At 46.0% G+C, this 26,374-nt stretch overlaps 1 protein-coding gene across 2 annotated transcripts in view; it reads left to right on the forward strand.

Annotated features, from left to right (window-relative positions):
- kif26ba (kinesin family member 26Ba) overlaps positions 1-26,374 on the forward strand; it is a 380,767-nt gene that overhangs the window by 151,550 nt on the left and 202,843 nt on the right. The window contains exons 1-2 of one of the 2 annotated variants that reach the window (XM_063055473.1): positions 3,506-3,513; positions 17,421-17,587. In XM_063055473.1, the coding sequence (XP_062911543.1) occupies positions 17,433-17,587 (155 nt within the window). In that variant the 5' untranslated portion in view covers positions 3,506-3,513; positions 17,421-17,432. Of the gene's footprint in view, positions 1-3,505; positions 3,514-17,420; positions 17,588-26,374 lie in introns of those variants that run through there. The other variant, XM_063055472.1, reaches the window with a different exon arrangement.

The following is a 26,374-nucleotide window of genomic DNA, read 5'->3' on the forward strand; positions in this document are numbered from 1 at the left end:
ATCTGTGCTCGCTGAAGTTTAGAAGAATGAGAGGGATCCCATCGAAACCTATCAATTATTGAAAGGCCCAGATAGAATAGATGTGGAGATGATGCTTCCTCTCGAGTGAGAGTCGAGGACCAGAGGGCACAGACTCTGAATAGAAAGACATCCCTTTAGAACAGAGATTAGGAGATATTACTTTAGCCAGAGGGTGGTAAATCTCTGTAATTCTTTGCAACAAATGGCTGTGGAGGCCAGGTTGTTGGTATATTTAAAGTGGTTCTTAATTAGTAAAAGTGTCAAATGTTATGGGGAGAAGGCAGGAGAATAGGATTGAGAGGGATAATAAACCATCCATGATAGAACAGGCTCAATGGGCTGAATGGCCAACTTCTATTCCTATGTCTTATGGTCATAATAACATCAGGTCTGAATAGTGCAGCGTCAGTTTTAGCATCACATCCTTTATGCTTGATAGCCCGCAGTTTTTCTCTCTGTGTAGGCTAGAAAATCCTATCATAATTTCAAACTTTGTAATTAGATTATTTCTCTTCTTTAACGCTGAAGAGAATCCAGGTCCAGTTTGCAGAAGGTAAATGCAGACAGAAAGTGTAGAATACACAGCAGAACAGGTAGTGAGAAACACGGTCAATATTTCAGGCCACTTACCTGACCTGTCACTATCCAGACAGATTATGCCATACGTAATTACATTGAGGTCGTAAAACAAAAACAGAAAGCAGAAAATACACTCAGTGGCCACTTTATTAGGTACACATGTACACCTGCTTGTTAATGCAAATATCTAATCATCCAGTTGGCGCGTGGTCAAGTGGTTAAGGCGTTCGTCTAGCGATCTGAAGGTCGCTAGTTCAAGCCTTAGCTGAGGCAGCATGTTGTGTCCTTGAGCAAGGCACTTAACCACACATTGCTCTGCGATGACACCGGTGCCAAGCTGTATGGGTCCTAATGTCCTTCCCTTGGACAACATCGGTGGCGTGGAGGGGGGAGACTTGCAGCATGGGCAACTGCCAGTCTTCCATACAACCTTGCCCAGGCCTGCATCCTGGAAACCTTCCAAGGCGCAAATCCATGGTCTCATGAGACTAACGGATGCCTATAAAAAAATCATCCAGTCATGTGACAACAGCTCAATGCATAAAAGCATGCAGACATGGTCAAGAGGCAAACATGAGAAAATCTGCAGATGCTGGAAATTCAAGCAACACACACAAAATGCTGGTGGAACGCAGCAGGCCAGGCAGCATCTATAGGAAGAAGTACAGTCGACGTTTCGGGCCAAGACCCTTCGTCAGGACTAACGGAAAGAAGAGATGGTAAGAGATTTGAAAGTGGGAGGGAGAAGGGGAGACCTGAAATGATAGGAGAAGACAGGAGGGGGAGGGATGAAGCTAAGAGCTGGAAAGTTGATTGGCAAAAGGGATACAAGGCTGGATACAAGGGTTACAAGGGTAAAAGGGATACAAGGGGGAATATCATAGGACGGAAGGCCTAGGAAGAAAGAAAGTGGGAGGGGAGCACCAGAGGAAGATGGAGAACAGGCAAGGAGTTATTGTGAGAGGGAAAGAGAGAAAAAAAATTAGGGATGGGGTAAGAAGGGGAGGAGGGGCATTAACAGAAGTTAGAGAAATCAATGTTCATGCCATCAGGTTGGAGGCTACCCAGACGAAATATAAGGTGTTGTTCCTCCAACCTGAGTGTGGCTTCATCTCGACAGTAGAGGAGCCCATGGGTTGACATATCGGAATGGGAATAGGACATGGAATTAAAATGTGTGGCCACTGGGAGACCCTGCTTCCTCTGGCGGACAGAGCGTAGATGTTCAGTGAAGCGGTCTCCCAGTCTGCGTCAGGTCTCACCAATACAGGTTTCCCTCGCCGTCCGAAGGTTGAGCGTTCCTATGAAACGGTTCGTAAGCCGAAATGTCATAAAGCGAAGAAGCAATTACCATTTAATTATATTGGAAAATTTTGTGGGCGTTTGCAGACCCAAAAATGACCTACCAAACCATGCCAAATAACACATAAAACCTAAAATAACAGTAACATATAGTAAAAGCAGGAATGATATGATAAATACACAGCCTATATAAAGTAGAAACACTTCTCCACAATCATTACTGAACTCTTCTCCATAGCGAAAATCTCACGCAAGCGCTGTTGGCAAAAACACGGCGCAAGCGCTCTCCAGTAACCTTTAAGCTATGAAGCTGCCAAATCATATCAAATAACACCTAAAAATATACAGCCGATATAACGTAGAAATAATGTATGTACAGTGTAGTATCACTTACCGGAATCAGGAAGACAGCGCCAAGCACATGGATGATGGTGTGTTAGACTGAGTCGTCGCAGGTAGGGTGGTGCAGTGGCCCCCACCTTCCAGGCCGCCGAGTGATACATTGCCACGAAGCATGTAGGGATCCAGCGGTAGCTGGGAGACACGCAGCACATCTTTAAGGAAAAAAGCCGAAACAAATATGCTAATTAATTAGGTGCTGCCCGGCATGTAAATATCAGCCCAGATCAGTGCCGATTGCCGATTGCATCGTCTCTGATCTGGGCCGACAATTATGTGTCGGGGGCACCTAATTAATTAGCATGTTTATTTCGGCTTTTTTCTTAAAGATGTGCTGTGTGTCTCCCGGCTACCATTGCATTCTCCGTGAATCGGTATCTGTCAGTGGCCTGGGGGTTGGGGTGGTGGGACACTGGGGTGTCATCTCGTCGTCTGTTTCCATTAGAGCAGGCAGCTCATCTTCTCCAATGACTGGTCGCCTTGATGTCGAAGGTCGAGGTTCGTCATCTGCTGTGGCTGATGTGGAAGGCTTGCTTGACTGCTGAGCCTTGCGCATTTTTCTATCACGCAGTTCTTTGTAAGGACTCAAATCATCCTGCAAATATCTCCTAAACCGACGTACCCTTTCAAAATTAAAGTCGTACTTCATCATTACTTATTTGGTTTCGATTGTTATCCTTTCCTCTTCCAATTGCATCAGCTCTTCATCTGTCAGTTCTTGGTGATGGGATGCCAAAACCTCTTCAACATCATGTTTGTCAGCTTCCACAAGCCAAACTCACTTTGTCCTTACTTCCTTCACCACGATGGAAACACCTAATTGTGTCTAGTTTTACGCTAAGTGTAACACCCTTACGAGCTCTTTTAGGCTTTTCTGTTACCATAGAACTGATCTTGCAAACGGCTGCTCACAGGCACGTGTTTAAGCAATGCCAGTGAGAAAGCAGTTCCGAATCTGGGGAGAGCGGCTGCTCGGGGCACGCGCTGCCTTTTATCGTGCGCTGATTTTTTCGCCCGCTGATTTTTTTATCGCGCTGCTTTTTTTTTCGTAACAGTGAAAACACCTTCTGAAAGCGAAAACAGGGTACTAATGTAGTTCTTTCGTAACAGTGAGGTTTCGTAAAGCGAACGTTCGAAAAGCGGGGGACACCTGTATATAGAAGGCCACACCGGGAGCACCGGACACGGTATATCACACCAGCAGACTCACAGGTGAAGTGTCGCCTTACCTGGAAGGACTGTCTGGGGCCCTGAATGGTGGTGAGGGAGGAACTGTAAGGGCAGGTGTAGCACTTGTTCCCTTACAAGGATAAGTGCCGGGAGGGAGATCAGTGGGGAGGGATTGGGGGGGACGAATGGACAAGGGAGTCGTGTAGGGAGCGATCCCTGAGGAAAGCGGGGGGGGCGGAGGGAAATATGTGCTTAGTGGTGGGATCCTGTTGGACGTGGCAGAAGTTACGGAGAACTATATGTTGGACCTGGAGGCTGGTGGGGTGGTAGGTGAGGACAAGAGGAACCCTATCCCTAGTGGGGTGGTGGGAGGATGGGGTGAGAGCAGATGTGCGTGAAATGGGAGAGATGCGTTTGAGGGCAGAGTTGATGGTGGAGGAAGGGAAGCCCCTTTCTTTAAAAAAGGAGGACATCTCCCTCGTCCTGGAATGAAAAGCCTCATCCTGAGAGCAGATGCAGCAGAGACGGAGGAATTGTGAGAAGGGGATGACATTTTTACAAGTAGCAGGGTGGGAAGAGGAATAGTCCAGATAGCTGTGAGAGTCAACAGGCTTATAGTCAACATCAGTGGATAAGCTGTCTCCAGAGATAGAGACAGAGAGATCAAGGAAAGGGAGGGAGGTGTCGGAAATGGATCAGGTAAATTTGAGGGCAGAGTAGAAGTTGGAGGCAAAGTTGATGAAGTCAACGAGCTCAGCATGTGTGCAGGAAGCAGCGCCAATGCAGTCGTCGATATAGCGAAGGAAAAGTCGTGGACAGATACCAGAATAGGCTTAGAACATGGACTGTTCCACATAGCCAACAAAAAGGCAGGCATAGCTGGGACCCATACAGGTTCCCATGGCTACACCTTTAGTTTGAATGAAATGGGAGGAGCCAAAGGAGAAATTATTAAGAGTAAGGACCAATTCCGCTAGACGGAGGAGAGTGGTGGTAGAGGGGAACTGGTTGGGTCTGGAATCCAAAAAGAAATGGAGAGCTTTGAGACCCTCCTGATGGGGGATGGAAGTATATAGGAACTGGACATCCATGGTGAAAATAAGACGATGGGGGCCAGGGAACTTGAAATCATTGAAAAGATCCAGAGCATCAGAAGTGTCATGAACATAGACTTCTACCTCTTACCCAAGATCCACAAACCTGCCTGTCCAGGTAGACCGATTGTTTCAGCTTGCTCCTGCCCCACTGAACTCATTTCTGCATACCTCGACACTGTTTTATCCCCCCTTGTTCAATCCCTTCCCACCTATGTTCGTGACACCTCTTATGCTCTGGATTTTTTCTCTTTGGAGCAAAGGGAGATGAGAGGTGAATAGATAGGGATGTACAAGATGAAAACAGGAATTGATCAATTGGGTGGCCAGAGACTGTTTTCCCTGGGCAGAAATGGCCAATATGAGATGTCGTAATTTTAAGGGGATTGGAGGAAAGTTAAGGGGGAGAGGGAATGTCAGAGGTAAGTTTTTTACACAGAAAGTGGTGGGTGCATCGAACACCTGCCTGGGTTGATGGTAGAGCTAGATATGTTAGAGATGGGCCCATTGATGTTAGGAAAATGGAGGACTATGCAGGAGGGAAACGTTAGTAGGATCTTAAAGTAAATTAAACAGTTGGCACAACATTGTAGATTGAAGGTCCCATACTATGATATAATGTTCTATGTTTGCTCTGGGACTGTGGATTCAGGTAAAAATCTGATTGGCAGGTTGTCAGCTCTAGAGTCTAGAGTTTCTTGAGGTTATGAACCTGGCTCAATTTCTAAAAACTCCTGAGGCAGGACTTGGACTGGCAATTTTCTGGCTCTAAGATGAGGGTGCTGCTCACTGAGCCATGGATGTCCGATGCATCCGTCCTCAATCTGGGACGGACTGGAACCCTAGGATCCTTCATCCACCACTTCCCGGGATGGGTATCTCCATCACTGTAGGGTCTGTCCACCCTCACTTCACTTCTGTTGTCCTTAATTCACTGCGTGAGACAAGGAATTGAAATTTTAAACCAGATGTTTGGCATTACAGATGAGAAGAATGTGCTGGGTGTGACTTCAAACACCCAAAAAAAAAACATCCTTGAAGCTAGAAGGAAGCAAACAGTATAATTAATCTGTCAGAAAGTGACTTTTCAAGTGTTGATATGTTGGGTCTTTCCAGTGAATTGTGTGTGCATTTTCTTCTGGAAAGGCGTGACCAGACTAACCAGGTGGATCTGTCCATGTGAATGACACCCAATCTATGCTGGTCTGGCAGGGACTGTGGCTGAACCTTGGTGTATGTGTAAAGGGGCTGACCCTGTTAGAAAGGCACCTGGGGTGAAACCTGTTGATGGAGAGCCACAGGTGTGTGTCTCCTTCTCTGGTCTCCTGTCTTTATTCAGGAACCCGAACCAATCCCGCTGCCGACACACTCTGATGCATCTAAACAAGTCGGTGTCAAATATCGAGTTCAAAACAAAGAAGTAAAACTTCCCATTTCCTGTTTTAACCAGCAGTTCTGGCATGATGTCATAGGCATGGAGAGATAAGGCATGGAAACAGGCTCTTCGGTCCATTGATACTCATCCTACACAAACCCCATTTTTTTATTGATTGATTGATTGAGATAAATAATAGGCCCTTCCAGCCCTTCGAGCCACACCACCCAGCAATCCCTCATTTAATCCTAGCTTAATCATAGGACAACTTACAATGACCAATTAATTTACCAACAGCTACATTTTTAGTCTGTGGGAGGAAACCGGAGCACCCGGAGGAAACCCATGCAGTCACGGGGAGATCATACGAACTCCTTACAGGAAGCAGTGAGATATTATATGTCCCACATGTCTAATGGTCCTATGGGAATTTTCTCACATTCCCATAAGACATATGAGCAGAAATAGGCCATTCAGCCCGTCAAGTAGCTCTGTCATTCAATCATAGCTGATTTATTTTCCTTCTCAACCCCAGTCTCCTGCCTTCTCCCTGTAACCCATGACACCCTGACTAATCAAGAACCTATCAACCTCCATTTTAAATTAAATATACCCAATGATTTGGCCTCCACAGCCGTCCGTGGCAATGAATTCCACAGATTTAACATCCTCTGGCTAAAGAAATGTCCAGAGGGAGATGAGCCAAATGGGACAAGCTCAGATGGACAACTGGATCAACACGGGCAATTTGGGCAAAAGGGGCTGTGGCTCTATGAAGTCAAGACCACTTATGTCAAGATATGAGCTGTGGCGAGGAGATCTTTGAGATGCCCTCGTTAGTGAGCACTGACCATATCTCTCTCCCTGAGGAACTTTGCTCTGCTTCTGGCTCTCAGCAGAATGAGGCCTTGAGTGTTCAGAATTACAGTCAGGTTTAACATCACCGGCATACATCGTGAAATTTGTTATGCGACAGCAGTACATTGCGATACATAATGATAAAAAGCTAAATTACAGTAAGAATATCTATTAAAAAGCTGAACAAAATAAATAGTGGAAAAAGAGAAAAAAGTGAGGTAGTGTTCATGGGTTCAATGTCCATTCTTAAATCGGATGGCAGTGGGGAAGAAGCTGTTCCTGAATCGTTCAGTGTATGCCTTCACTCACATAGAATTGGAATTGGTTTATTACTGTCACGTGTACTGAGAAACAGTGAAAAGGTTGCCTTGCACACAGATCAAATCATCACAAAAGTATTGACGTAGAAGAACTTTAAACAGTAACAATGCGGAATAAATTGTGAAACAAGACATAGGAGCAGAATTATGCCATTTGGCCCATCAGGTCTGCCCCATCTTTCAAACTGGCTAATTTATTATTTCTCTCTACCCCATTCTGCCTTCTCTCTATAACGTTTGACACCCTTACTAATCAAGAACCTATACACCGCTACTTTAAATATACCCAATGACTTAGCCTCCACAGCCAGCTGTGGCAATGAATTCAACCAATTCACCACCCTTGGGCTAAAAAAAATTCCTCCATATCTCTGTTCTAAAGTGATGTTCTTGAATTCTGAAGCTCTGTCCTCTGGTTTGAGACATCCCTGTAACTGGTGACATCCTCACAATGTTCACTGTTTTTAGGCCTTTCAATATTTGATAGGTATCCCTTTATTCTTCTAAAATCCAGTGGGAACAGGCCCAGTTGCACTCGTAGAAAATACAGAAAACATCGAAAACGTACAGCACAATACAGGCCCTTTGGCCCACAACGCTGTTCCGAACATGTACTTACTTAGAAATAACCTAAGATTACCCATAGCCCTCTATTTTTCTAAGCTCCATGTACCTATCCAGGAGTCTCTTAAAAGACCCTATCGTATCCGCCTCCAACACCGTTGCCGGCAGCCCATTCCACGCACTCACCACTCTCTGCATAAAAAAACTTACCCCTGACATCTCCTCTGTACCTACTCCCCAGCACCTTATACCTGTGTCCTCTTGTGGCAACCATTTCAGCCCTGGGAAAAAGCCTCTGACTATCCACATGATCAATGCCTCTCATCCTCTTGTGCACCTCTATCAGGTCACCTCTCATCCTCCGCCACTCCAAGGAGAAAAGGCCGAGTTCACTCAACCTATTCTCATAAGGCATGCTTCACAATCCAGGCAACATCCTTGTAAATCTCCTCTGCACCCTTTCTATGGTTTCCACGTCCTTCCTGTAGTGAGGTGACCAGCGCTGAGCTCAGTACTCCCAGTGGGGTCTGACCAGGGTCCTATATATCTGTTGCGTTACCTCTCGGCTCTTAAACTCAATCCCACAGTTGATGAAGCCCAATACACCGTACACCTTCTTAATCACAGAGTAAACCTGCGCAGTAGCTTTGAGTGTCCTATGGACTTGGACTTCAAGATCCCTCTGATCCTCCACACTGCCAAGAGTCTTACCATTAATATTTATATTCTGCCATCATATTTGACCTACCAAAATGACCCACCTCATACTTATCTGGGTTGAACTCCGTCTGCCACTGCTCAGCCCAGTTTTGCATCCTATCAATGTCTTGCTGTAACCTCTGACAGCCCTCCACACTATCCACAACACCCCCACCCTTTGTGTCATCAGAAAATTTACTAGCCCATCCCTCCACTTCCTGATCAGGTCATATATAAAAATCACGAAGAGAAGGGGTCCCAGAACAGATTCCTGAGGCACCCCACTGGTCACCAACCTCCACACAGAATATGACCTGTCTACAACCACTTTTTGCCTTCTGTGGGCAAGCCAGTTTGAGATCCACAAAGCAATGTCCCCTTGGATCCCATGCCTCCTTACTTTCTCAATAAGCCTGGCATGGGGTACCTTATCAAATGCCTTGCTGAAATCCATATACACTACATCTACTGCTCTACCTTAATCAATGTGTTTAGTCACATCCTCAAAAATTTCAATCAGAGCTCGTAAGGCACGACTTGCCTTTGACAAAGCCATGCTGACTATTCCTAGTCATATTATGTCTCTCCAAATGTTCATAAATCCTGCCTCTCAGGATCTTTTCCATCAACTTACCAACCACTAAAGTAAGACTCACTGGTCTATAATTTCCTGGGTTATCTCTACTCCCTTTCTGGAATAAAGGAACAACATCTGCAACCCTCCAATCCTCCGGAACCTCTCCCATCCCCATTGATGATGCAAAGATCATTGCCAGAGGCTCAGCAATCTCCTCCCTCGCCTCCCACAGTAGCCTGGGGTATTTCTCGTCCAGTTCCTGTGACGTATCCAACTTGATGCTTTCCAAAAGCTCTAGCACATCCACTTTCTTAATATCTATATGAAGCAAAGTATACATTAAGTATCTCTGCTATCTCCTCTGGTTTCATACACTTCTTCGGTTGTCCATCGAAATCCAATGACAACGTCCACTCCTTTAACGGTGAGATCTTTGATGGCTATACAGTCCTATCCTGGACTCACAAGCTCTATTGCAGGTGGGACATGTATATGTAGTAGTGGTGGCAACCATGGCTGCATTTCTCCTGGCTCTCTTCTGCTGTCTCCTGGTTGTTCTTTCCATCTCCAGAATACGAACCCCGTCCCTACATAGCTGTCGCCAAGTGGTACGGTCAGCAACAACATCCTCCAGGTCCTCGGGTCTGATCTTGCACTTCCTTAAGGCATTCTTCATCTGATCCTTATAGCGTTTCTTCGGCCCTCCAGCTGAGTGTTGACCATGATGTAGCTGGTCATATAACACTCTGCGGGGTAGCCGACATGGGGGCATCCTTATCACGTGCCCCAGCCACTGCAGTTGACGCTGGGTGATCATGGCCTTAATACTTCTGCAGTTGGTCTTTACAAGTATTTCAGTGTGAGGCACCCGCTCACACCAGGTAATTCCCAGGATGCGTTGGAGGCAGCTTATGTGGAAGCGCTCCAAGGACTTGATGTGACGGCTGTAGGTTACCCAAGCTTCACAGCTGTAAAGGAGAGTGGTGACACAGACCGCTAGGTATACAGTGACCTTTGCGGAGGGTCGAAGGCTCCTGTTCTGAAAGACTCTACGCCGAAGTCTCTCAAAGGCAGCTGATGCCTGTTTAATGCAGCTCTGGATGTCACTGTCAGTGCCGCTATCCTCAGAGAGAACGCGCCCCAGATATTTGAAAGATGGCACTACTGACAGCTTTTCACCACCAACAGTGAAGGCAGGTAGAGTGGGTGGGACACTGGTACTCTGTTGGCAAACCACTTCTGTCTTGGTGGTATTGACAGTCAGCCCCATCCTGCTGTACGCTCTCACTGCCACAGCAAGGACAGTCTGAAGATCCTCCGGAGTATGGGCCACAAGAGCACAGTCGTCTGCATACTGCAGCTCCAGGACCCGCTCCCTACAGAGTTTGGTGGTTGTGTGGAGCCTCCTGATGCCAAAGAGGTTGCCATCTAATCTGATGTCCACTGCCACACCGCTGCTGTCTTCAGTCTCGTTGTGGAGAAGCTCGGTAACACACAAGAGGAAGAGGTTAAAGAGCACTGGCGCTGGCACACACCCCCGCCTCACCCCTGTGCGTACAAGGAAGGGCTTGGACTCTTGTCCTCCTATGGTCACCCGAGCAGTCATCCCATCGTGGAACTGGCGGAGGATGTTAACAAATTTATTGGGACAGCCAAACCTGTGGAGGACATCCCATAAGAGCTCTCTTTGCACAGTGTCGAATGCTTTGGTGAGGTTGACAAAGGCCATAAACAGGTCCTGATATTGCTCCCGGCACCTTTCCTGAAGCTGCTGGGCTGTGAAGATCATGTCGATCGTGCTCCCGTTCTTCCTAAATCTCCACTGCGATTCAGGCAGCATTGACTCGGTGATGTTGCTGATGAGTGTCTGAAGCATCACCTTAGCCAGGACCTTTCCAGCAACAGAAAGGAGTGATATGCCCCAGATGTTGCCGCAGATGGCCTTGTCACCCTTGTTCTTATAAATGACAACGATGTTTGCATTTCTCCATTGCTGTGGGATGTTCTCATCAGTCCAGGCCTTGGTGATGTACTGGTAGAGGGTGCGCATACACATGTACCCTCCGTTCTCAAGTAACTCAGCAGGGATATTGTCAATGCTAGGGGACTTGTTGTTCTTAAGGGTATGGACAGCTGATGAACCTCCTGGAAGGTTGGTGGTAGACTGAGATCGTGGATAGGAGGAAGTTCAGGCAGTTCGTCCAGGACGGTGGGGCCTGCGTCAGAGTCCTGATTAAGCAGGGTGTTAAAATGCTCGGCCCACCTCAGCAGAATGGTATTCTGATTCTTCAGAAGTGTTAGACCATCGGCTGTTTTCAGGGGAGTAACGCATCGATTTATTGGGCCGTAGATGGTTTTGACAATATTGTAAAAATTATGCATGTCATTATTATCGGCAAAGAACTAGATTTCATGTGCCTTTTCAGTCCACCACTCATTTTGTACGGCCCGTATTGCCTTTTGCACTTTCCTCCAAGTTGCCTGCCAATGCCGTCTGATGCTGGTGGATGATGGGTTGTCTAAAGTTGCCCGGTGTGCTTTGTTCATGTCCTTAAGCAAGTTGTGGATGGTGTCTGAGTTATTGTCAAACCAGTCTTGGTGGTTCCAGCTCTTATGGCCGATGGATTGGGCTGCTGCCTCATAGAGCGCAGAGCTGATATAGGTCCACTGTTGGTCCATGGTATTTTCTGAGCTCAGACAAGGTTCCAGCTCCCTTAGTTTCTCAGCTAGGATGCGTCGAAACTCACTTCTTACTTCTGTGTTTCTCAGGCGGTTGCAATTTAGCCGCTTTTTATTGGGTTTTTGCAGCCGCAAGGGGGGACGCACTTTCATATGGAGCTTGGCCACAATCATACGGTGGTCAGTCCAGCACTCTGCATCTCTCATTCTGCAACCCTCCAATAGGACCAATTAAGTGTGACACACTTTTCCACTGTCACACTTGATTGGTCCTATTCTCTCATGTTTATGCTCTTGCTCTTCACATACTTGTAGAATGCCTTGGGGTTTTCCTTAATCCTGCTCACCAAGGCCTTCTCCTGGCCCCTTCTGGCTCTCCTAATTTCATTCTTAAGCTCCTTCTTGCTAGCCTTATAATCTTCTAGATCTCTATCATCACCTAGTTTTTGAACCTTTCATAAACCTTTCTTTTCTTCTTGACTAGATTTTCAACAGCCTTTGTACACCGCAATTCCTGTACCCTACCATCCTTTCCCTGTGTCATTGGAACATACCCATGCAGCACACCACGTAAATATCCCCTGAACACTTGCCACATTTCTGCCGTACATTTCCCTGAGAACATCTGTTCCCAATTTATGCTTCCAAGTTCCTGCCTGATAGCTTCATAATTCCCCTTACTCCAATTAAATGCTTTCCTAACTTGTCTGTTCCTATCTCTCTTCTACACTGTGGTAAAGGAGATAGAATTGTGATCGCTATCTCCAAAATACTCTCCCACTGAGAGACCTGACACCTGGCCAGGTTCATTTCTCAATACCAGATCAAATACAGCCTCTCCTCTTGTAGGCTAAATATTGTGCCAGAAAACCTTCCTGAACACACCTAACCGACTCCGCCCCATCTAAACCCCTCACTCTAGGGAGATGCCAAGCAGTATTGGGAAATTAAAATCCTCCACCACGACAACCCTATTATTATTACACCTTTCCAGAATCTGTCTCCCTATCTGCTCCTCTATATCCCTGTTACTATTGGGTGATCTATAAAAAACACCCAATAGAGTTGTTGCTCCCTTCCTGTTTCTAACTTCCACCCACAGAGACTCAGTAGATAATCCCTCAATGACTTCCTCCTTTTTTGCAGCCATGACACTATCTCTGATCAACAGTGTCACGTCCTCACCTCTTTTGCCTCCCTCTCTGTCCTTTCTGAAACATCTAAAGCCTGGCAATCTAAGTAACCATTCCTGCCCCTAAGCCATCCAAGTCTCTGTAATGGCCACAACATCATAGCTCCACGTACTGATCCATGCTCTAAACTCATACACTTTGTTCATGATGCTTCTTGTGTTAAAATAGATGCATCTCAAACCGTCCGTCTGAGCGCGTCCCTTCTCTATCACCTGCCTATCCTCCCTCTCACACTGTCTACAAACTTTTCCTATTTGTGAGCCAACCTCCTCTTCCTCGGTCTCTTCAGTTCGGTTCCCACCTCCAGCAATTCTGGGTTAAACTCTCCCCAATAGCGTTAGCAAACCTCCCTGCCAGGATATTGGTCCCCCTGGGATTCAAGTGCAACCTGTCCTTTTTGTACTGGTCACACCTGCCCCAAAAGAGGCCCCAATGATCCAGAAATCTGAATCCCTGCCCCTTGTTCCAATTCATCAGCCACGCATTTATCCTCCACCTCATTCTATTCCTGTACTCACTGTCACGTGGCACAGGCAGTAATCCCGAGATTACTACCTTTGAGGTCCTGCTTCTCAACTTCCTTCCTAACTCCCTGTAGTCTGTTTTCACGACCTCTTCCCCTTTCCTACCTATGTCCTTGGTACCAATATGTACCACGACCTTTGGCTGTTCTCCTTCCCTCTTCAGGATATCATGGACACGATCTGAAACATCCCAGACCCTGGCACCCGGGAGGCAAACTACCATCCGGGTTTCTTTCCCGCATCCACAGAATCACCTGTTTGGCCCCCTAACTATAGAGTCCCCTGTTACAGCTGCCTTCTTCCTTTCCCTCCCCTTCTGAGCCACAGGGCCAGACTCTGTGCCAGAGGCACGGCCACTGTTGCTTCCCCCAGGTAGGCTGTACCCCCCAACTATTCAAACAGGAGTACTTATTGTTAAGGGGGACAGTCACAGAGGTACTCTCCCATATCTGACTCTTTGCCCTTCGCTCTCCTGACCGTGACCCACTTACCTGTCTCCCGAGGCCCCGGTGTGACTACTTGCCTATGGCTCCTCTCTATCACCTCACACATCAAAGTTGCTGGTGAACGCAGCAGGCCAGGCAGCAGTCCTGACGAAGGGTCGCGGCCTGAAACGTCAACTGCACCTCTTCCTAGAGATGCTGCCTGGCCTGCTGTGTTCACCAGCAACTTTGATGTGTGTTGCTTGAATTTCCAGCATCTGCAGACCTGTTGTTTGCATTTTTAAATTCTCTATCACCTCCTTACTTTCCTTGACCAGATAAAGGTAATTGAGCTGCAGCTTCAGTTCCCTAATGTGGTCCCTAAGGAGCTGCAGTTCGATGCACCTGGTGCAGCTGTGGCCGTCTGGGAGGCTGGGAGTCTCCTGGACATACCACATCTGACAGCCAGTCCAGAACACCGGCCTCACACACATACTTCCTGTTTCTATTCTTCACAGATAACCTACCTTGCCTCAACCTATTATCACCGAAGCCCGGCTGAACCAAAGCCCTCCTACTCTGTCTCCCTCCAGTCTGTTGCCCGCTTCTCCCATGCCTGCTCTGTAAAGCTGTCTCCTTTTAAACTTCATGCCAATCTAACTTGCTGACGCCCACACGGTTGCGCAGTCATCCCTTAATCAAACCGCTGAAGAAAAATCTGTCTCCTTTTAAACTCTTCACGCCAGTCTAACTCGCTGATGTCCACGTGCTTGCACAGTCATCCCTGGAATAAAAATAAATGATTTGCCTTAATGATTTCAATCTTCCTCGACTCTTTAATCGGTGGGATTGTGAGAAATGGAGTTGATCATTCCCATGGCAGAGTGAAACTGATGTAAAAACTCTGCAAAGTTAAGAACTTAATATTAGCTCATTAAGCATTGGAATCCAGAAGTCTGATTGGGTGCTCTATCTAAATATGTTTGTGAAGCCAAGCTCACTTTAAGGTTACATCAGCAGCTCCTATCCCGTATCAGAACAAGTGTGAAAATATCTGTCCACACCAGTAAGAGCGGTGGGAGTAAGCATGCCTCTCCTACATTTTGTTTTCCCTCTCTGGAGTTCATTTAAGCTGGAGCAAGACCCAGTGGACTGTGGGGCCGAGCATCTAAGAGACAGGCTCCTTTTGTGTTCCTCAGGCTGTCAAGAAAACATAATCGTCCCTGCACAATGATTCCTCTTATTTACCTCACCTTCCAGTTGAAAGTATTTTAAACAAATCCAAATTCACATAAGCAGTCTCCTGCCTGTAGGAGTGAGCCCCACAGCATGTCTATCTGCTGACCTGTACACTTAGTGTTAAGAGCTTATGCTTGCCATTGACAGTAAGGAAACATATTTGGAGACCTCAGGAATGTTTGAAAGAAAATCTCAATCACTGAGGAACTTTGGTAATATTGGAAAAGGCCTTAAGTAGTATGAGAAAAATGCTGTTTTTAGTGCAGAGTAGCTAGGGGCTTGGGGGATCACGAGGCGATAGCAGGAATGTTGAACCCTCCCACCCTCCCAGGCTGATTGAGCCTGCAGTGAATTTAAACATGGCTTTGTACCATGTGCCCATGCTTCCTGTCGCTTTTCACAAGCCTCTGAGATCTCTTGACGTCTCCACAGCCTCCAATGACACGGATTTTCCTCTGTCAGTTGATAGATAGTAGGATCATTGATGAGAGGGGTGATCAAGGGATGATTCCTCTGTCAATGATCCTTCTATCTATCAGCTGGCCAGGACCATATTTCTCTGATCCATGGAATGGATCCAACTACTGTGTCGTCACCTCCCCGCCCCAGCCCCACCAGACGGGACTCTCCCATCTCCAGCATCCCAGACATGCTGCCATTTATCTACAAGGGAGTTTGCACAGCTTGTCATAAGTGTACCTATCCATCTACCTGTCCAAGTGTCTCTTAAACATTGTAATTATACTCTCCTCTACCACTTCTCTGGCAGCTCAGTCCACGTACCTCCCTCTGGGTGAAATAGTTCAAAGTTCAAAGTAAATTTATTATCAAAGTATATGTACAGAATGTCACCACATACTACCTTGAAATTCATTTTCTTGTAGGCATTCTCAGTAGAACAAAGAAATACAGTGGAATCAATGATAAACTAGATAGATAGATAGATAGATGGATAGATAGATATATAGGCATCTGTTACTCTCGTGAGACCATGGATTTGCACCTTGGAAGGTTTCCAGGGCGCAGGTCTGGGCAAGGTTGTATGGAAGACCAACAGTTGCCCATGCTGCAAGTCTCCCCCCTCCACGACACCGATGTTGTCCAAGGGAAGGGCATTAGGACCCATACAGCTTGGCACTGGTGTCATTGCAGAGCAATGTGTGGTTAAGTGCCTTGCTCAAGGACACAACACGCTGCCTCAGCCAAGGCTCGAACTAGCGACCTTCAGATCACTAGATGAACACCTTAACCACTTGGCCATGTGCCAACACAATAGATAGATAGATAGATACACTGATAGATAGATAGGTGGATATTAAGAACATGAGTTGTAGACTCCTAGGTTGTGGAATCAGTTCAGAGTTGGGGTGAGTGAAGTTATCTACACTAGTTCAGGAACCTGATGGTTGAGCTTGGTGGCAATGACCTGAGGCTCCTGTGCCTCCTTCTTGATGGCCGCAGCGAGATCAGAGCATGGACTGGATCGAGACGGTCCTTCATTGTGGGTGCTGCTTTCTTCTGGCAGCGCTCCTTGTAGATGTGCACAATGCTGGGCTGTGAGCTGCGTCCACCACTTTTTTAGACTTTTCTGTTCTTGGGCATTGGTGTTTCCTTACCAGGCGGTGATGCTACCAGCAAAGATACTCTTCACTGTGCTTCGAGAGAAGTTTGTCGAAGTTTTAGGCGTCTTGCTGAAATCTGCACAAATAGTATCCCTTTTGTTTCTCAGGGAAAAGGAACCAGATGCTGGAGGACATCGGCATAAGGCGAGAGGGTAAAAGATTGAAAAGGGGACAACCACTTCATGCAGACAGCAATGAGGATATGGAACAAGCTACTAGAGGAAACCATTGAGGCAGGGCCAACAACATCATCAAAAATACATTTCAATAGATTCGTGGATAGGAAGGGTGTGAAGCAGGGTTTCCCAACCTTATTTATGCCGTGGACCAATGCCATTAAGCAAGGGGTCCTTGGAGCCCAGGTTGGGAACCCCTGGTTTAAACAGACACAGGCCACACACAGGCAAATGGAACTAGCCTACTTGAGAACATTGGTCAGCATGAAAGAGTTGGGCCGAAAGGCCTGTATCCATGCTGGATGGCTCTATGACTCTAAATACCTTCTGTATCTTTCTCCCCTCACCTTAAACCTTTGCCCTCTAGCTTTAGACTCCCCTACCCTGGGAAGAAGATTTTAGTCAGAGAGATAATGCATTGAAACAGGTCTTTCAGCCGACTGAACCTGTCCCAACCAACAAGCTCTGTAATTTACACCAGTCCCGCTCTATCCCATTTTATTTGCCTGCATCATCTGCCCCTCCATGAACCACTTTGCTCCGAAATTCTGACCCTGGTTTGTCGCGGAGCCTCCAGTTGTCACCCGTGCCTCTCTTTCCGTTGCAGATATCCCAGCTGATGTCAGACAACTGCCGGGAAGGATTGACTGAGGCTGTCCTCAACCGCTACAACTCGGACAAGCCGTCGGTGTACAGCTTCTCAGGCTCCCAGAGCACCTACGTGACGAGCGTGGCCTCCAGCGGGACCTCGGCCGCAGCCTCCTTCTTCGTCAGGTAGGGTTCAAAGTTCAGAGAATGTATAGGTCCCCATATACTACCTCGATTTTCATTTTTTTGAAGGCATTTACAGGAAAATAAAGAAATACAGTAAAATGTATGCAAAACTGTACATAACGAAGACGGACAAATAACCAACATGCAAAAGAAGACAAATCGTGCAAATAATAAAAAATGTAAATAAATAATATGGAGAATGTAAGTTGTAGAGAAATTCAGAGTGAGAATGGAAGAACGAAAGCTTCCAGTGAAGCTGAGTGTTAACTGAAGCAATACCGAGTGAGGTCTCCATATGAGGAACTAAACCCTGAGAAATGGTGAGGATGTACAACAGGTCAGGCAGTGTTTGTGGAGAGAGGCACAGGGATGATGTTTCCGTGTGCTTGACGACCTTCCATCAGAATAGAACGGGAGACATCAGATAGTTGGCACATGCCATGTTGTGACATAAATGCTCAGTTGAGTGGGTGGGGTCTTTCAGTATGCTGGCAGCTTTACTGAGAGAGCAAAGAGTAGATGGAGTCCATAGCGGGGAGGCTGGTTTCTGTGGTATATAAGGTATATTGCCTCCATGATAAATACTATATATCACTGCTGATGTAAACACTGTATGTATGCACTGAGGCATAATGCTGCACACTCAATGGTCACATTATCAGGTACAACTGTAGACCTGCTGGTTATTGCAACTATCTAATCAGCCAATTATGTGGCAGCAACTCAATGCATAAAAGCATGCTGACATGGCCAAGAGGTCCGGTTGTTGTTCAGACCAAAAATGTGATCTAAGTGATTTTGATCACGTGGGTACCAGACGGGCTGTCTGGAGTATCTCAGAAACTGCTGATCTCCAGGAGTTTCCACACACAACAGTCTCTAGTGTTTACAGAGAACGGTGTGAGAAACAAATAAACATCCAGTGAATGGCAGTTCTGTGGGTGAAAGCACCTTGTTAATGAGAGAGGCCAGAGGAGAATGGCCAGACTGGTTCAAGCTGATGGGAAGGCAACAGTAACTCAAATAACCACACGTTACAACAGTGGTGTGCAGAAGAGCATCTATGAATGCACAACACATTCAACCTTGAAGTGGATGGGCTACAGGAGACCATACACTCAGTAGCCATTGAGTGGTACAAGAGGTAACTAATAAGTGGCCACTGAAGTGAAAATCCCATTTATCAGTGCTTACCTACAATGCTCTGGTGATTTGTGAAGTGGATAGGCTACAGCAGCACCAGGTTCCACTCCTGAACCTAATAAATTGGCCACTGCATGTGTATCCCCAATGTAGTATATACTAAATGTCCTTGGGTGGCTGGGTGCCGATAGATCTTACCAAAGGAGGTGTAAGATGCTCCTTCCCTCCGCTAGCCGGCAGGTCACCCTTGGGCAAGGTGTAGCACCTGCTTAGCCACTGCTGCAAGCCCCTTACCCTCCCCTTCCCCGATCAGGGCCACGGGAATCTGTGACAGCAGGTGGTGGATGGCCATATGGGCAACTGGTGCTTATCACAAGCCCTGGTTATGTGACCACTGACACCGGGCAGACAATCTCTGAAGAGCATTGATAATGGCTGGGGTCACCCGTCTTGTGAAGGCACTGCCCAGAAGAAGACAATGGCAAACCACTTCTGTAGAAAGATTTGTCAAGAACAATCATGGTCATGGAAAGACCATCATTGCCCATGTCATACAGCACGGCACATAACGATGACTATATGTCCTGCACTGTATGCTATGTATAATCACTGTGGTATACATTGTGCTATATGCTCCACGACATCCCATAAGAACAAGAACATAAGACCATAATACGTAGGAGCAGAATCAGGCAATTCAGCCCATCAATTCTTTTCTGCCAATCCATCATGGTTGATCAAAGCCATTCTCTTGCCTTCTCAAACCTCCACTTTAAATATAGTCAATGACTTTGCCTCCATAGCCATCTGCGGCAATGAATTCCACAGATTCACCACCCTCTGCCTAAAGAAATTCCTACTCATCTCTGTTCTAAATCGACATCCCTCTATTCTGAAGCTGTGCTATACTCCCTCAATATAGGAAACATCCTCTCTAAATCGACCTTATCTAGGCCTGTCAATATTTGGTAGATTTCAATGAGATCCCCTTCATTCTTCTAATCTCCAGTGAATACAGGCCCAGAGTCATCATTGAGTATTGTGTGCAGTTTTGGTCCCCTAATCTGAGGAAAGACATCCTTGCCATAGAGGGAGTACAAAGAAGGTTCACCAGATTGATTCCTGGGAGGGCAGGACTTCCATATGATGAAAGACTGGATCGACTAGGCTTATATTCGTTGGAATTTAGAAGATTGAGGGGAGATCTTATTGAAAAGTATAAAATCCTAAAGGGATTGGACAGGCTAGATGCAGGAGGATTGTTCCCGATGTTGGGGAAGTCCAGAACGAAGGGTCACAGTTTGAGGATAAAGGGGAAGCCTTTTAGGACCAAGATTAGGAAAAGCTTCTTCACACAGAGAGTGGTGAATCTGTGGAATTCTCTGCCACAGGAAACAGTTGAGGCCAGTTCATTGGCTATATATAAGAGGGAGTTAGTTATGGCCTTTGTGGCTAAAGGGATCACGGGGTATGGAGGGAAGGCTGGTACAAGGTTCTGAGTTGGATGATCAGCCATGATCATACTGAATGGCGGTGCAGGCTCGAAGGGCCGAATGGCCTACTCCTGAACCTATTTTCTATGTTTCTATGTAAATGATCCTCATTCTCCGATCATTCTTGTGAACTCCTCTGAATAGCCGACAGTACTGGAATTACTTTGACAAAGAACAAGATCCGTGACAGTGGGAGTGTTCAAAGTTCATAGTTCAAGTACATTTATTATCAAAGTGCATATATGCCACCATATGCAATCCTGAGATTCACTTTTTGTGGGCATTCACAGGAGAACAAAGAAACACAATAGAATAAATGAGCAACCATACACTGGACGGACAAACAACCAATATGCAACAGATAACAGACTGTGTAAATACAAAAAGAAAAAAAAACAAAATAATAATAATAAATAAATGAATAAGCAATAAGTATTGAGAATGTGAGATAAAGAGTCTGTGAAAGTGAGTCAATAGGTTGTGGGAACATTTCAGTGATGGGGCAGGTGAAGTTGGGTGTACTTATCCCCTCTGATTCAGAAAACTGATGGTTGAGGGGTAATAACAGTTCCTGAACCTGGTGGTGTGGTCCTGAGGCTCCTGTACCTCCTTCCTTGTGGCAGCTGTGAGAAGAGAGCCAAAATTGCTCATAATATTCCAAGTGTGGTTTGACCAATGCTTTATAAAGCCACAGCATCACACCTTTGTTTTTATATTCTAGTGCCCTGTCATCAGTGAATGCTCCTTCCATCTGTATGTTCTTTATTTAATAATTTGCGTGTAGTATTACTAGTTGCTTGTTAGACTTGGACAGATTCCAGAGGGAAACCCAATCCTATTATAAGCTTCAGCTGTCAATAGTTCCAGTGTATGTGTTCTTCTCTACTGCTATAATTACTGTTTCATCTCATCCATTAACCCTGCTATACTCTTTCATTCAACACTTCATCTTTGTCAAGATTTGGTCTTCAGGAGCAGAAATGGGGCCAGTCAGTTGACAAAGTTATCCTAACACAATTTCAAACTGCTCACTGTCAAAGCAATAACACCCATGTAGCGTTGCAGTCTTAGCTTTACTGTGCTAATGATCACTGATCAGGGTTCGATTCCCGCGCTGTCTGTAAGGAGTTTGTACGTTCTCCCTGTGGGTTTCCTCTGGGTGCTCTGGTTTCCACCCACATTCCAAAGATGTAGACTCCAGTTAGACTTAGTAAGTTTTGGGCTAGATTGATGCCTGAAGTGGGACGACATTTGCGGGCTGCCCCAGCACAATCCTCTCTGAGTTGATTTAATGCGAACAATGCATTTCACTATGTGTTTTGCTGTTTCAAAGTTCAAAGAAAATTTGTTATGAAAGTACATATATATCACCATATACAACCCTGAGATACATTTTCTTGTGGGCATTCTCAATAAATCTATAATGGAATAATAACCATAACAGAATCAATGAAAGACCACCCACCTAAGGTGTTTAACCAGAATGCAGAAGACAACAACTGTGCAAATAGAAAAAGAATAAATAATAATAATAAATGAATAAACATAATTAATATTTAATGATGGAGCAAGTGAAGTTGAGTGAAGTTATCCCCTTTGGTTTAAGAACCTGATGGTTGAGGGATAGTAATGGTTCCTGAACCTGGTGGTGTGATTCCTGAGGCTCCTGTACCTTCTTCCCGAAGGCAGCAGTAGGAAGAGAGCATGTCCTGGGTGGTGGGGGTCCCTGATGATGAATGCTGCTTTTCTGAGACAATGTACATGTGACAAATAAAGCTAATCTTTTCTGAACATACCATTAACATGGCAAGCCTGTTCAAGGTCTGTGATGGGTGTGCAGTCAGGCTAGCTTGAATGTCCAGCCATTTTGCTGTCTATGTGGAGTTTGCACGTTCTCCCTGCCGTGGCTTTCTCTCGGACCCCTGGTTTCCTCACACATCTCAAAGGCATGTGGGTTAGTAGGTTAACTGGTCACTGTTAATTATTCCTAGTGTGTGGGTGAGTGGTAGAACATGGGTGAATTAGTAAGACAACAGGACAGAGGAGCAGATTGGGCCATTCAGCCCATTGAGACTGCTCTGCTATTCCACCAAGGCTGGTTTATTAACCCTCTCAAGCCCATTCTCCTGCTTTCTCCTTGTAACCTTCAACACCCTTACTAATCAAGGACCTATCAATCTCCACTTTGAATATATCCAATGATTTGGCCTCCACAGGTGGCTGTGGCAGTGAATTCCACAGACTCACCACCCTCCTCATCTCTGTTCTAAAGGTTCGTCCATGTATTTTGAAGCTGGAAATAGAGTGGAATTAGAAACCTCAAACCATTCTTGAAGCTTGGTTAAAGTGTGCCTGAGGGAAGGAAGAAGCAGAGAGATGGGAAACTTTTGGAAGTGCATAACTGTATTGGTCCTTTAGAAGGAGGTAAAGAGCTATGGTCTCCGAGAGCTGCCTAATCAAACACAGCTTTCACTTGTCATTCAGAATGCATTCCTGCTGGAGATGTTTTAGGAAATGAGACTAGAATTGTTTACTGATTTCTCCCTTGGCCTCGAAGGAATGAAATAGCATTTATTCCCTCAGCAAGTACAACTTGACGTCTGACAGTCCAGGAGAAAGACAGGCTGGGAAAACATGGCAATCTCTATCATCTCATCATCAGAATATTTATTGCAATATATTCTTCTGATTCTTCCTGCTTGGCGCAATACTAGCAAATGATGGCAAGGCTAAAGTTATGAATCACCATGACCTTTCACAATGAATATCACGGTGCAGGGAATTCACATTCAGATTCATTTATTTATCACGTGTACATCAAAACGTAGAGTGAAATACATTGTTTGCGTTGTAACAACCAACACTCCCAAGGATGCGATGGGGCATACCTGCAAGTGTCACCATACATTCCGATGCCAACATAGCATGCCCACAATGCTCGGCAGAACGTGGAACACAGCAGGCAACCAAACAACAACAGTAAAACAAGCCCCCATCCCTCCTTCCCACCCACCCACACATGTGGACAGTCCTCCACCTTCCAGCCCTCAGTCTCCTGGCTTCAGCCTTTGGGCTTCAACTTCCTGACTACAGTTCAACTTTTGCGATCTGATGTTCGGTACCGACCCCTGAATGAAGGGGATCCTGCCCTAGTGCCTCCTTGTGCCTCCTTGTGCCTCCTGTTTGCACAAACTCCTGGTCGCTGGCCTTTGAGTGAGCATGTGTTGACACAATGCCCAGATGGATCATTGTAGCTGACATCATAGTCCCCTCATTCAAAATTTGTAAGACATTCATATACCCAAAGGGTCAAAGACACTAGATTAGACTATTCTTTACATCAAATTTAAGTTGAGAAACACCAGCATTTCACAGTGCCTGTGGTGTGTAGCACCTACAAACTGCACTTGTTTACCTGTCTAGATTACTCTCACAGCGCCTCACAACCCTGCGATGTGCAACCCCTCCCAAAAAAAAGGGCAGCAGATTCATTGGAACTCCACCAACTGCAGATTCACAACGAAAGTTGATAAGTCCCCATCGACCCTCATCAACCTTTATCGATGCTGCATCCAAAGCATTCTGTGTGATTGCCTCATGGCTTGGTATGGCAACCGCTCTGTCTGTGACCGCAAGAAACCACGGAGAATTGTGGTCACAGCTTAGCACATCAGAGGAGCGAACCTCCCCTCTAAGAAAGCTAATGGCATGCTGGCCTTCATAACAGGGGGAATTGAATATAAGAGCAAAGAGGTCCTTCTGCAGTTGTACAGGGCCCTGGTGAGACCACACCTGGAGTACTGTGTGCAGTTTTCGTCTCCAAATTTGAGGAAGGATGTTCTTGCTATTGAGGGAGTGCAGTGTAGGTTCACAAGGTTAATTCCCGGGATGGCGGGACTGTCATATGTCGAAAGATTGGAGCGACTGGGCTTGTATACTCTGGAATTTAGAAGGCTGAGAGGGGATCTTATTGAAACATACAAGATTATTAAGGGATTGGACACGCTGGAGGCAGGAAGCATGTTCCCGCTGATGGGGGAGTCCAGAACCAGAGGCCACAGTTTAAGAATTAGGGGTAGGCCATTTAGAACGGAGTTGAGGAACAACTTTTTCACCCAGAGAGTGATGGATATATGGAATGCTCTGCCCCAGAAGGCTGTGGAGACCAAGTCTCTGGATGCTTTCAAGAAAGAGATGGATAGAGCTCTTAAAGATAGCAGAATCAAAGGTTATTGGGATAAGGCAGAAACTGGATACTGATTGTGGATGATCAGCCATGATCACAGTGAATGACAGTGCTGGCTCGAAGGGCCAAATAGCTTACTCCTGCACCTATTGTCTATTGTCTATTGTCTATTGTCTATGGACTCCATCTATACTTCTTGCTGTCTCATTATCAAAGACCCCACCCTTCTCTTTAATGCTTGGGGAAAGAGTAGTTTTGAAACTTGTCACTATTGTAAGCGAGGGACCTCAACTTTAAGTTGTGCGTAGCAGGATCCCACTGTCAGTAATGAAATATTGACTGGGCAATCTGTCATTGTCTCTACTTCTCACTGCCTCAGTAAAGCAGCCAGCATAATCAAACACCCCACTCACTCCGGATATTCTCTCTTTCCTCCTCTCCCATCGGGCAGAAAATATAAGCGCGTAGCCCAGCCTCAAGGACAGCTTCTGCCCTGCTGTTATCAGACCCTTGAATAGGCAATGAGGTAAAATCTTGACTTTGTGATCTGCTTTGTTACTGTACACCATGGTAGTGTAGTGGTTAGCACAACAGTGCCAGCGACCAGGGTTCAATTCCCGTCACTGTCTGTGAGGCGTTTGCACCTTCTCCCCGTGACTGTATGGGTATCCTCCCACCGACCAAAGACATGCCAGTTCATAGGTTAATTAGTCATTGTAAATTGTCCCGCCATTAGGCTCGGGTTAAACCGGCAGTGTGTGGGCAGTGTGACTCGAACCACTGGAAGGGCCTGTTCTGCACCGTATCTCAATAAAATAAAGTGATCTCTACTGCACTTTCCCGGCAACTGATGCACTTTATTCTGCCCTCTGTTATTGGATTATGTATAATAATAAACTGTTTCAATTCCCTGCAAGTCTGGCACCGCCCAGACCTGGTGGTATATTGCAAATCCTTCAATATCAGTGTGCCCAAATCCTGGAGCCCCATCGAAATTCTGATCAAAGTTTGTAAAGTTGTGGGAGGGTGGGCAGCTGGAAACTTTTCCCAGAATAGATGTGTTGACTGCCAGAGGGTGAGAGGAGGAACGTCTGAAAGCCATGTATGGGTCAGAGGGTGGTTGATGCCAGGAGCAAATTGCCTGGGGCGGTGGTGGTGAAGGCAGATTAACGGTATCATTCTAGAGCAGGGGTTAATAGAACATGGAACAGCACAGGACCAGGCTCCTTGGCTATAGCCAAAAATTAACTTGAAAACCCCCAAAAGCTAGTCCCTCCTACCTAAACAATGTCCATATCTCTCTATCTTCCTGACATTCATGCACCTAAACCTTCCCAACCATTTTTTATGCCAGGGACCCTTACCATTAACCCAGGGGCCCGAGGATGCCAGGTTGGCAACCCCTGTCCTAGAAGCTTTTAGACAGGCACATGACTGTGCAGGGAATGGGGGGAGTTCAGCTCAGACATCGTCGGTCGAAGGGCACGGCCCTGGGCTGTGTCGTCCGATGTTCTATGTCCCTTCAACAGCAGGGAGCAGGGCTGTCCAAAAGGGTCACCTCACCACCACCTTCCCAAGGACAGCTAGGGGCAGGAGTAAATGCTGACCATACCGGTGTTGCTGACACTGTCAGTGAAGCCTGTCGCAGTAATCCCGATGAAGAGTTTCACCCCCATTCCTCAAATTCAGCAATTCAGGAACAGCTTCTTCCTGTCTGCCATCAGATTTCTGAATGGACATTGAACCCATGAACACTACCTCGTTACTTTTCCTTTCTCTTTTTGCACTACTTAATTAATTTAACTTTTTAATATTTATACTTACTGTAATTTACAGTTTTTTAAAATTACGTATTGCATTGTACTGTTGCTGCAAAGCAATGAATATCACAACATCTGCCGGTGATATTAAATCTGATTCTGATTCTGAATCTGAGATTCCGTCTGACCTGCTGAGTTCTCTAGC

Source organism: Mobula hypostoma, chromosome 8, assembly GCF_963921235.1.
Source record: "Mobula hypostoma chromosome 8, sMobHyp1.1, whole genome shotgun sequence".
NCBI classification, from domain to species: domain Eukaryota; kingdom Metazoa; phylum Chordata; class Chondrichthyes; order Myliobatiformes; family Myliobatidae; genus Mobula; species Mobula hypostoma.